The sequence below is a fragment of the Phlebotomus papatasi genome, chromosome 1 (genome assembly GCF_024763615.1).
Source record: "Phlebotomus papatasi isolate M1 chromosome 1, Ppap_2.1, whole genome shotgun sequence".
Classification (NCBI taxonomy): Eukaryota; Metazoa; Arthropoda; class Insecta; order Diptera; family Psychodidae; genus Phlebotomus; species Phlebotomus papatasi.
This window is the reverse complement of record NC_077222.1, coordinates 10380070-10393283: the sequence shown is the minus strand read 5'-3', so window position 1 is coordinate 10393283 and position 13214 is coordinate 10380070. Positions and strand designations below refer to the sequence as shown.

At 32.9% G+C, this 13214-nt stretch overlaps 1 protein-coding gene across 1 annotated transcript in view; it reads right to left on the bottom strand.

Annotated features, from left to right (window-relative positions):
- Nucleotides 1-2055: 2055 nt before the first annotated feature.
- LOC129798745 (dopamine receptor 1) overlaps nt 2056-13214 on the bottom strand; it is a 97476-nt gene continuing 86317 nt past the window's right edge. The window contains exons 5-6 of the mRNA XM_055842057.1: nt 10585-10824; nt 2056-3269 (exon numbers count right to left, since the gene is read on the bottom strand). Coding sequence (XP_055698032.1) covers nt 2738-3269; nt 10585-10824 — 772 coding nt within the window. The 3' untranslated portion in view covers nt 2056-2737. The remainder of the gene's footprint in view (nt 3270-10584; nt 10825-13214) is intronic.

The window sequence follows — 13214 nt, the reverse complement described above, 5'->3', positions numbered from 1 at the left end:
ATTCATCGAAATTCAAAGTCACTTTTCTCAAAAACGGCATTGTGCAAGTTAATGAAATTTTAGTATGTTGTAGTCCAGTCTAGGACGTTTCCAAAATGGTGCGTATGCGCGCTGTGGTTTCAATAGAACCGGAGATATGAGGGGTCAAAGTTCACAAAATTCAAAAAATCATATCTCCGGTTCTATGTGACCGATTTTGATGAGTGAGGGCTTAAACGAAAGATCTCACCAAATGCTACAACTTTCTAGAATATTTGAACTTCGTGGGACCAACACCAGGGGCGCCACAGTCGAGAAACCAATTTCAATATCACATAACCTCAATTATCTCGACTGTCGCTGAACCGATTTTGATGATTACTTCAACATAATTGTAGAGCACATTTGTCTCTACATTTCGTCCATACATCATTTTCCGCTCAGACTACGCTATCACTCCGATTTTGCCGTTTAAGTGTGAAAAAATTGATTTTTCCCATAATAACGCTTTGAAATCACTCAGATGCCAATTTGACTGCCTCTACTCCACAAAGACACTTAAAATAGGGGTTTAAATGGAAAGTCCCGCAAAATACAACAATTCTTTGATTTAGTTGAAGTTCAACAAATGACTACTTGGGGAACTCTGGATGAAAAAACGAGTTAAGAAACAAAAAACCTCGCTTATCTTGGCTTCTGAGTAATCGATGAGTTCAAGTTCTACGGCAAAGTTATAGAGAACATTCTGGTCTACATTTCACCCATATAACACTTTTCTGTCAGTTCATCCAAATCCTTGATATTTTGGTTTAAATACAAAATTTGTATAATTTCACGAATTTGATTCACGATAACTGAATGGCGACTCATAATTTCAGCTCCAAATCGAATTTGCATGCACTCCGAGTTAGCTCACGTTAAGAATCTCACCTACATAAGCCGGTTAGGATTATCTGTCCTTTTATTTTTGTGGGATCTAAGGCTTAAAAATTATAAAGAATTTAAGAAAAATATACCATTTTTTAATTAAAATGCTCCATCCGTTAGTCCATCATCTTAGGTTCAAATCGATTTTGAGTTTTGGTATCAAAATGTTTTTCCTTTTGATACAACAAGATCTAATTTTTTTAAAAAACAAAAAGCTTAGTGATACAATTTTCTTTCTGAAATAGTGACGTCATCTTCAGATTTTATTGAACCTAAGTACGGCACGGTGGGGCAGTTTCATGGAGTGAAATTCTTTTGAAAATTCAATTGCTTGAATTCCATACATAAATATACAAATTATTCCAGTGCAGTGTGTAATTTTATTATCTCAGAATTTTGTGTTTTCGAAAGTTATATATGTCTAAAACTGTCCTATTTTGCATGAGAAGATGTACGATTTATTAAACTAGGGGAAAGTAGCCGTGGTTCGCACGAAGTGAACTTTCAAGCAATTCGATTTTTAGCTGAGTTTTCATTGTTCAGCTCTATACAAACAAAAAGAAATTTTGCATCGTTTGAAGGTCCACTGTGTGCGAACCATGCCAGTCTTCCCCTAATAAAGGGCGTTTTTTAAACAAGTTATAAAATTCTGTAATTGATATTGGGTTTCTAAAAAACCCCTTCAAAATGGCTTGTGCTTCTTCGATTGCAAAAGAGTCATAAACGCTTTGCTTTACACTATTCTCAGCTAAAATTTAAAATGAGAAATTCAAGATTGGAAAATTATCAAGAAGCAAAACAGCTGCCTTATAGTACAAAGATTTTTACTAGTCTTTTAATGCACTATTAAAAGGCTTTAATTAGGAATTATGTATTGAAATTCCTGTTGAAGCTCTTAAGCCCTTTAAGAGTGCGATTATAAAACTTTTAGTTCTCTAATGCCGTATTTAGGGAATTGTAACAGTCCCAATGCGTTCCTAAAGTGGCAATAAGTGGTGCCTTGACCCTAGATATGTATTTATCGACCCCGCTTGAAATTTTTTATCTGCACAGTAGAACGCGCTTAGGCAGGTGAGATAGGATTGTTATCATAAGTTTTTTTTTCTTAAAGCTATCACACATATTTGGTTTAATACTCTGGGCTTACTCTTTTTGGTTGTTCATCTCCACCGACTGAAATATTCATCGTGGAATCTTCGCAATGGATTTGTGTATAAAATGGTGTAAATTTTATACGAGCGGGAATTGCTCCCATTGCGGTGAATTTCCGGCTGTGTCCTCATCCTCTCCTCCAAAAAAAAATTTTTTTGTCTGCGGAGATGGAGACGCGGAAAGAGATTATCTCCTTCCGGGCTTGGATTAATTTTGATGGAAATTTTTTCACCCATTTTTCACTATGTGCTCCGTGCTCTTTCACATTTTAAATCTTATACATTTATACGTTTTTTTTATCATCTCTTACTTCCTTTCTCGCCTAGAGCTCTATGTACACCATATTTTCTTTTTATCCTTCTTCAGCGTCTCCATTACAAGTCTTACAATCACTTATTTACAGGAGATAGGGTTGAGATAGGGGATTTACTCACATAAGTGAGAGATTGTCTGAGGAAAGCTCACTCTGTTGGACATTGTCCAGCAATGAGGAACATCTTTTTGCACATTTCACACAAAATCACACAAAACACTGCAGTGTTTATCTGTTTTCTGCACATCACATACTCGAACAAAAAAAAAATTGTAAAATCTCTGGACATTGCTGGACAAAGTTTGATGTTGACCAAAAAAAAATTTAGAGACAACCACCATCGTGCTTTGGTGGACGTGCAGGTGGTCAAATTGCGGACACTTGTTCCAGCTCTGCCGAGGAACGTCCTGAATTCATAACCACATTCTTGGCCGCATAGTCCGTGACATAGCGATCACTGTTGCGCGGGTGGACGTTGCCCATCTCATTAGAACAGCAGCACCATGTATTCCTAGCCGTGAGGATGCGCTTGAAGGCCTCACGGAATTCAGCATTGAAAATGGAGTAGATGATGGGATTAAATGCCGAGTTTGAGTACCCCAACCAAGATAGAATCTTAAATGTCTGACCACCAATGCATGTCTTGCAGAATGCCGCCACAATGTTGACACAGAAGAAGGGAACCCAGCAGATGAGGAAGACACCCATGATGACACCCACTGTTATTGCTGCCTTGTGATCAGACACATGATACGGCGATGAATGGTGCAATTGGCGAATCTTGAGCTTTTTCTGCGCTTTTGGACGTCGAATGCTGCGGTAGCGCTTCTCAGCTATCTCGCCGGGTCTTGTGACGGCCCTTATTGATTTGACATGCTTCTGAGCATAGCAGTACAGTCTGCAAAAATAAACCAAGAAAACTTCCTTAAAATATCCGTTAAAATTCAAAAAAATCTCACAGCACCAGAAGCCAATCACAGCCAAATCAATAACTATCCCCTCCAACCACTCCCGCGGCTAATTTTAAACAATTCAGTCAAGTACCTGATGCCTAAAATAACATACGCGGAAGTAGAGCATTGAAAGGAATACTGAGAAAAGCTCCTTGTAACAATTTTGCAAAATACGCAAACAAAAGCATAATCCTGTGAAATTCTCAGAAATTATTTTATTTCTTCCTGTAAGGAAATCCCACAAGAAAGATGTATTGAAGTGGATTTTCTTGAAAGATACTCACATAAATTCCAGGAGCTTTTCTTAAATATTAATCTTATACATTTTGCTTAATGCCTAGATATAGAAAGGGTTCAATTTGGATAGGTAAAAGGAGCTATTTTGAGATTTTAACCTCCTTTTCACCAAAGTTATTTTCTCTTGAGAGATCTTAAAGAGTGCACTGGACATGACACAGTTAGAAAAGATTTGTTGAAGGAACAAAGTTCTTGGATTAAATGGATTAAGTTCGTTATTCTCCATACTAAGGACCTAGACTTGTACCCAATTATGGTAAACTACTAGGCATCTTTTAGAAGGATTAGTAAAAATTGCCAGTAAACCCCATGTTTACTACTGCTCCAGTTCTCTCTAAGTAGAAGACCTGGGACAAGACTTAATACTTCAAAATCCGATATCTTGCATAAAAGAGATATAGGCTTCACATTTTACCAAACTAGTAGCCCTGAACCTTATAAAATGCATATAAAACCTTATAAAATGCTCCAAATTGCGATGTAGGGGAAACTGGGGCATCACTGAACACTGCAATTTTTTAATCTCACTTGCAAAGTAAGTGGTTATTGGTTAGTCTCTTAACTTGGATATTGGCCTCAATTCTGACACCAAAATCAAGATCAAGATCAAGAAAATTTCAAGATTTTGGTATTCAGAAATCAAAAAATCAAGATCAAGATGTCAAATCTGTCAAATATCTTGAAATCTTGAAATCCAAGACACAAACCTTGTGGATATCAAGATTTGCAATTCTAGAATCAATATTTCAAGATTTCAAGACGTCTAATTTCTTGTTTTCTTGAAATAATTCCAAGAACCTCTCGGAGGTGCTTGGAATTTTCAAGATACTAACAATTTGAAGAGTTTCATGCAGAAATTATTTTTGATGAGGAATATTTCTATAAGATTTGATACAAAAAGAGAATTAATATGACAAATGCTATGTTTGATCTTGTAATTTAATCGTAATGATACATATTTCTAGATGTACGTTTTGAAGTACAACACTCTGAGAATACCTGCATAAGAATCACATCTTGCATAAGCATTTTCAGGTTTATCACACGTTACAAGTTTTGTTTGAACTTCTTTTATTTCCGATTATGGCCTGTCATATATTATTTAATACAACCTATAATTAATTTTTCTAATTTATATGGCGAAATTTCAACAAATTCGGCAAAGAAATGTAGATGTCAGAAGTGACGTTTCGTGAAGTGTGGAAAATCTTGAAATCTTGGTTCTTAGCTAAGACATTTTAAATTCCATAAATGCTTTGCGTCAGAATATGAAATCTTGATCTTGGAAATATTTGTCAGCTTGAAATTTTGATCTTGATCTTGGTCTCAGAATTGAGGCCATTGTCACTATTTTTGTCTGGCTTTGCAAGCCGTTTGCAGAGAAAAAAGGCAGAAAAATTGTTTGTGATAATTTTTGTAATTTATTTATTAATAGCTCCCAACTGTTGTTTCCAATTTGGTCAGTGAAAAATTAGACAAAAATAGTGGCAATATCCAAGATAATAGATTAACCAAGAACCACTGAAGAAGACACGATATAGTGTCGAAAGCTCTGGAACCTTGAGTGTTTTAATTTTGGATTAAACCACCTCACCGACGCTCACCGGAAGGACAATTTTGTCCTGAAATAGCAGAATAGAAGTCTCACCGTCGCTTTCACCTACCAGAAATTACTCAAAAACAACCAAATAATGGTACGAGGAGAACGACGTTCGTTATGTACCCACGGAGATGAATCCGCCAAACACTTCAAATCCCCATCCAGTTGAAACATATTGGGCTATTATCAAATACGATCTGAAGAAGAAGGCCAAACGTGTCGAGAACATCAAGGACTTCGAAGCATTAAATTTTGAGTATTTCTGTATCCAGTATCCAGGATATTTCGCGTTCGTTGAAGACGTAACTATTGTCCATTTCACTATAAGAGAACATACAGTGGGACCTCGATAGAGTCAACTAATAAAAGAAAAGTTAACTCTATTGGAGTCAATTTGGGTCCAAGTTCACACTATCGGAGTCCGTAGAGTAAAAAAATAGATGTTGACTTTATTGGAGATTTACTCTATCCGAAGCTGACTCCATCGAGGTCCTACTGTATTTGTAAAACAAAAAACTGGATCTTTCAAAAAGCTTATCAAAAAGACATTCCCGGTATGACAAAAAGTTTTCTGATTTTTTTGGAAGAATATCCTGTTTATAGACTTTAAGGAAAATCCAATAAGTCTAGACCGTTGGGACGATCCTTTGACAATTTTTACACTGAAAATTGATAAGCATTTTCTTTAAAAGTAGAATTTTCCAAAGGTATAAAAAGTGTTAGAGAACAGTCTAAGGCTCCAGTTCGCTTTTTCTACCTGCTTCAATCCAATATAAAGACTTCTCTTGCTAAAAACAGATTTTATAAATAATTTCCAAAAAATAGGGGAAAGCGTGCTACCTTCGGACGACTCAAGATTCGAACTATTCAATTTTTTCTCTATGTTCCTTATGGATTTCACCCATTGCTCTTATCTGAAAATTTGAGACATTGGACTAGCTATTAAATTATAATATTATAATAGGTCAAATTATTTTATAACACATTGAAAAAACATGATTTGTGCGAAGCATAAATTGTCCGAAGGTAGCGCGCTTTCCCCTATTTTCCTTGCAGATTGAAAACAGTTTCCCACAATGCAAATAAGTAAATTTCCTATAAAAAACAGATTAGAAATGTCAAAGACCTTGATGGTACTCACAATTTTGTGTTCTCTATTTGCAAAATAATTTTAGATTTAATGAATAAATCAATTATTTCATTTATTTCTAAATTTTGAAGTTAATTAATGCAATGCACATATGCAATACAATAAAAAACATCGAGAACACATTTAAAATTAAATAATAAACATTGATTATTCCAGATTATTCATAATCAATTTAAATATTAATAGCCAGAAAATATTTTCCAACTCAATAAACCAACTGTGTTTATTTTTTAAACTAATATCTAACAATAATTATTTACGCCTGGTTTTAATATTTCAAATCTGAATAATATTATACATCGGTATTTAATTTAAATGAAGCATTTAATATTCATGAAAATGATTAAACTAAAATTGAGACTAATGAAATTGTGGCTATATTCTATTCCAGACTCTTATAATTATAGCATCATTTCCATAGTTTGTGCATATCCATTAAACCCAGATTTACTGAGTGAATTTTATTCGAATACCATTGCCATAGAATTGTATTATTCTCACTGTTAAATAACAAAAAAAAAACCAATAAACTTTTTAAGCTATAAAATCGATATGGAAGCAGCGTCATTATGATAATGTTGGGGACGTTGGGGATGTGCTAAAGCTCCTCTTGCCATCACCTCTTCGCCATACAAGTATCTCTATGCGGTGTTTAAGTATCTCTCAACATGTATTTGCAATAAAAATTTATGAAATGGCTAAAGGAGATGTGAACACTTTAAACTGCATTGAAAAATTAGGGTTGTGGGGACGTTTATGAGGTAAACATTGCCAAGTGCCTAATTTCCTTTTTTTTGCAAAACACCGTGGAAAAGTCTTTGAAGTCGCTGCGGAAGTTTTCAGTTCTTTTTAATTTTCACAGAGTTTAATTAAATTTAAACTACATTTGACCTAGGGGCTAGTCCGTCAGACAAACTTATCTGCTTTACTTTTGGTGAGTAACATTTCGCAAAGTCCAAATGCCAAGGGTTGTACGAATAAGACTTGTTTGCTAATCAGAAAAGAGCGTCCTAATTTTTCTGCAAAGATTCAAATTTATCTGCTTGACAAATTTTTTCAAGAAATACAATTTCAGTAATTAAAATGAGTAGAAAACATAGTGAAAGACTTTTAGATACACTCTGGCTTGGAACATTTTCTATTTTCCCATATTTCTTTGATTAACCCGACCTTTATTTTCAGGAAATGTGTTACATAACCTTACCAAAATATATTGCCATAGATAGGTCAGATTAAATAAAAGAATATTAAAAAATATGAAGTGTTTGAAGCCAGAGTATGTGCGAAGCTTAAAAGCCTTTTCTATAATTTTTTGTAAGATCAAAGCTTCGTAGTTAACTAGTATAGGCAGAAAAGGCGAACTGGAGACGAAGTGAGTAGGGTAAACTAACTATTCCTTTACTCTCTTTTTTGAGAAGACATAATTTCGAAGAGATCAAAAACGAACAACTGATTCGTCAAGACTTGAAAGATAAGTTCGTTCAAATGAACATCGTCTTTAAATAAAGATTTAAAAAGTGGATCATCTTTTTGAAATGTTTTATTTCTACTTGCACGAATTCCCTAAAACTATTAAATTTTAACAAGGTCCATAAGGGCTAATCACGGTAAAAAATTGAATTCTTAATATATTTTTCTTAGAAGATACGGCATTTTGAAGTTTTTGCCTTTAAGAAAAATTAAGAAAAAACATTTCAAAAAGATGGTCCGTAATTTTAAAATTCTTTTTTTTTTTTACTGGTTCTTTCTTCGAATCCCTCAAAAGTGTAGATACTTAAGAAGTACAACAAGGGCAATCATATGGTAAAAATTTGAAGCCTCAATCTTTCTCAAGTTGGAAGATATCGCATTTTGAATTTACTGGATTTTAGAAAACTTGGAGAAAAATATTTTAAAATTATTATTCAAAAATATTTTTAAAAAAGTGTTTTATTTCCTGTATCCCTTGCTGAAATCCTTTTAATTTGAGGAGGTTTAACGAGATCTCCAAGGGTTATTCTAGTGTAAAAAATTGAAGTCTATGAGGCTATTTCCACCGCCGCATTGGATTGAGATTGGTTTCCCAAAATCAGTTTTTGGGACAGTTCAGTCAGAATCTAATACGACAGTCTAAATGATCTCAATGAAATCGTTTAGATCGCGGTCTTAGATTGATACTTAATTATCCTAAATCCGGTTTTGGAACAGCTCAATCCCAATCTAATGCGGCAGTGTAAATAGCCTACATGTCTTTTTTATCTTAAAAGATCCCTTATTTTGAAGTTTGTAGCTTTAATATAATTTCAAGACTTCAAGAAACGCTTTCCTGTGCCTTCCACGAATCTGTTAAAACTGTGAACATTTGAAAAGGTTAATGGGATATCTGTGTTTAAAATTTAAATCCTCAAGCTCGTTTTTCTTGAGGGATATTAAATTTTGAAGTTCTCAGCTTTAAAAACATTTAAAAAATATTAAACAAAAACATTTCTGAACTTTTTAAAATGTTTTATTTCCGACTTTGAATTCTCTTAAGCAATGGAATTTTATGGAGTTTGAATTTGAAGTTTTAATCTCCTATATTTTGGAACATAGCCAGTTTTGAAGCTTTCGACTTTAAAAAGGGTTCAAGAAAAATATTTAAAAAGTATGGCTCAGAATTTTAATATGTCTTGCTTCCATTCTTCTTTGTTCGTATGCTAGGTTAGTCAAAATTTTGAGCATCCAAATCCCGGAAAGACAAAATAAGAAAAGCCCAAAGTTGCTAAAGCCGAATACCCGAAAAGATAAAATCAGAAAAAGCCAAATCCCGAAAATAAAAATCCCGAAAATATAATATCTCGAAAAGCTAATAAACTGAAAGCCAAAATTCCTAAAAGATAAAATCCAAAAAAGACAAAATTCCAAAAAGCCATAATCCCGAATAGACAAAACACTGAAGAGCATAAATACTGAAAACTAAAATCCAGAAAGCCAAAACCCCGAAAAGACAAAATTCCAAAGAGCCAAAATCTTGAAAACCAAAATTCCGAAAAGGCAAAATCATATAAAGCTCAAAATCCCAAATGGTTAAAATCTCTAATGGTTAAAATCCTGATAAGAACGAATTTATAGGGGAAAGTACTTTCCCTTCGAACGCTAATGCTTTCGAATAATGTGAGTTTCTTTTATTTTGCTAAAATGACTTACATACACGTAATTATCATATAATTATCAATAAAACTGATAATAAGCTAACTCATATTTAACAGAAATGTGGAAGTCTCTTAGAAAAAGTGAAAGAAAATTCACATTATTCGAAGGGATGAACGTTAGAAGGGAAATTACCTTCCCTACGGAGCATGCAGTGTAATTTTATTTCCCAGAAAACAAAAACTCCCCTTTGCCTCCAATAATCGCGGATGCAATCGTAGAAATAGCTATGCCACTTTTAAGAATTTGGAATTATGGCATTCGGGAGTTTGACTTGCGATTTTGGTTTTCGGATTTTGGCTATTTCGAGATTTTGGGTTTTCGGGATTTTTGGGATTTTGGCTATTCGGGATTTCGACTCATTCAGGATTGTGGCTTAGGGATTTCCAATGTCAGCTTATTCGAGATTTTGGCTTTTGAGATTTTGACCGAGATCCCTATGAATGGTTCAAAAGGTTTATAAAGACTATCTATAAAAACATAGAAACTCCAAACTCTTTTATCTAGGAAGGTATCGCAATTTGAAGTTTTCGACTTGCCTATTTTGCCTAAGTTCCCATATCGATGATTGATTAATTCGTGCAGAATTAAGTTTGAATGGAGGAATAGGTCCTGACCAACTTAAGGACGTTACCTTGGACACTTGGAAAACGATTCAAAACTATTATTTATTAAGGTTTTTTTTTATAGGAAATAAAAGAAAAATATCAAAAGGGATTATCATTATTTTTTACTTCAAAAAATTTTTGGGTAGAGGAATAAAATTTTATCTGTGGAATTTTGTTGGAATAATAAGTTATTCCATTCGTTAAAAAAAATGTTATTGAGCCGATTATATCCGGACAATATTTCGAGTAAGTCACCCTACAAAGGAAGTTGATAAAAATAAAATATATATGGATATGGGGCTATGTGGTGGAAAATTATTCTGTATTATATAAAAGGGTAAAAATTCTGTATTATATGGACATGGGGAATCGATAAAGCATAAAATAAGGTGGGAGGGCTGTTGGGGGTTGTTTGAATGGGTTATTTTGTGTCTCACCTGCAGTAAATTCCAATCATAACGATACAAGGTACATAGAAGCTGATACAGCTGGAGACTACGGCATAGGTTGGTGTGAGATCCAGTGCACATGTTGGGTACTTCTTGCCATTGTCATCGTCCGGTGTGTTGGGTCGATGCAGATTGAAGGAGATGGGTACAAAGGACACGAGTCCGGCTAGCAGCCAAATGGCCACAATCGTGCCCACAGCTACTCGACGGGTCACCCATCGTCCATACCTACAATAGTAACAATACAACAGAAGAAATGCTCTTCTATTCCCAAAGGATGAGATGCAATCGATGGACAAATGAGCCAAACACTGAAGCGATTGAAATTAAATTGTTTTCTCTCAATCCCAAATACTCTCATCCACTTTACTCCCCTGTCCCGAAGGAGTTATTGGTACAGGTGAATTGGAAAAGTGCATGGGAAAAGTCAGGAGGGAATATAGATGCATTTTTAATTCATCGACTTCTTCGGCGGATCTTAAATGAATTTTCCAAAGTCCTATTTTTCACCCAAGTTTAATACCCAAAGCACCTCTTGCTCGACTTTCGTCTCACAGCTAAAACTTAAAGTCTCACGGGAATTTTGAAGGTGTTGATACTTTAGTTAGGATTTGCTTGTAAGTTTCGACGAGATTTTTTTTTAATTTGAAATCTTTAATTTAATTTGAAAAATAATACTAAGATATACTCCGTGTACTATCCCAACGACTTTTTTGGATTCATAGAAGATCGTCTCCACTAGACTGGGAAGTATTTTTGCTAAAAATAGTCCAACAAAAATTTGGCAATTAGGAACTTAAAATGAAATAATAAAATTTAGGCATAAATAATGAATAAAAGATGATATCTGAACAAATTTGCCTTACTTATGTTACTTAAAGAGTTAATTTCTAGAAATCCTAGGGCTTTATAGATCAGGAAAATTGCATTCTTATCAAAATTCACAGACGTTATTTTCTTATGCGTTTTGATTGTGTCTGTTCAATTCTTTCGAATTCTTCTTCATCTTTTGACCGCAAAAATTAATTCAATTTAGTTTAATACAATTTTGAGTGCAAATATTTGGAATAAAGATACCTATGCCGAACATTTCAGATAGAAAGAAAGTGAATTTAACTACATGAAACTTTCTTGATATAAAATTTATACCGGATGAACAAGAATTTAAATTCGGTCAGTTAAATTATTTCGTTTTGATTCAGTAAGAAAATAAATTTGGTCAGCGATGAATTAAATTCTGTTACATTCGCTCAGAAAAATACTAAATTCGGTTAGAAAAAACTTAAATTGATTCAGAAAAACATTAAATTTTGATCATTTCAAAAATTAAATTCTGTCCGTAATGGCTCTGGCATACGTTTTGGATCAGTAAAATTTGATGGGGACAAAATTCAATTTAGTTCAATCTAATTTTGAGTGTGAAAAATGAGATAAATAGGTATATGAAAAACGTTTAAAATAGAAAAGGATATGAATTTTAATTTAATCAAATTTTCCTATCTTAAAAGGTGTGCTGGAGGCTTAAAAAATAGATTTGGATGGGAAAAATAAATTTTGATAAGTAAAAAGAACTTGAATTCGATCAGCGATGAATTAAGTTTTGTTTATAAAAAGAAAATTAAATTTTGATCCGTAAATAAAGTAAATTCAGTCAATAAGAATAAAATTTGGTTAGAAAAAAACTTTAATTAGTTTAAAATTTGATTTTTGGTCAGAAAAAAAATGGTAAGGAGGAAATTAAATTTTGATTAGGTAAGATGGTTTACATAAATTCTGCCAGTAAAAAATTTAATTTGATCAGAAGAAGACAATTAAATTTTAATTAGTAAGAAAATTGAATTCAAACAGTAAAAATTTAAATTTGGTTAGAAGGTGGGAATTACATTTTGATTAGTAGAATCATTGATTTCGGTAAGCAGAAAATTAAATTTAGTTAAGAAAAAAAAAATAAAAGTTTGTCTGTAAATAAATTAAATTTAGTCAATAAAGAATAAAATTTGGTTAGGACAAGAGAATTAAATTTTGGTAGGGGAAAGAGTTAATTTCGATAAAAAAATTAAAACTTGGTTAGAAGGAGAAAATTAAATTTTAAATAGAATAAAAATAGATTTCGGCCAGCAAAAAAAATTTATTTGGATAGGAGAAAAATAAATTTTGATTTGTAAAAAAATCGAATTCGGTTAATAAACTAACAAAATTTGCTTAGAAGGAGAAAATTTAATTTTGAACGGTAAAAAATATTACATTCGGTCAGAAAAAAAATTTCTGTTAAAATTAGAAATTTAAAATTTATTACAAAAAATTTGGTGAGTAAAAAAGTGAGTTTTGTCAAAACACATTGAATTTTGATCAATAAAAAAATTAAATTTGGTTGGTAGAAAATTAAATTTTGATCTGCAAAGGAATCAAATTCAGTTACAAGGGGAAATTAAATTTGAATCAGTAACGAAATAAAATTCAGTCAGTGAAAAATTAAACTTGGTTAGAAAGATAAAATATAATTTTTGTCAATTGAAAATTAAATTTAGTCATAAAACGTTAAATTTTGATCAGTATTGGTTGGGAGAAAATTAAATTTTGATCTGCAAAAAAATTAAATTCAGAAAGAGAAAGTCAAA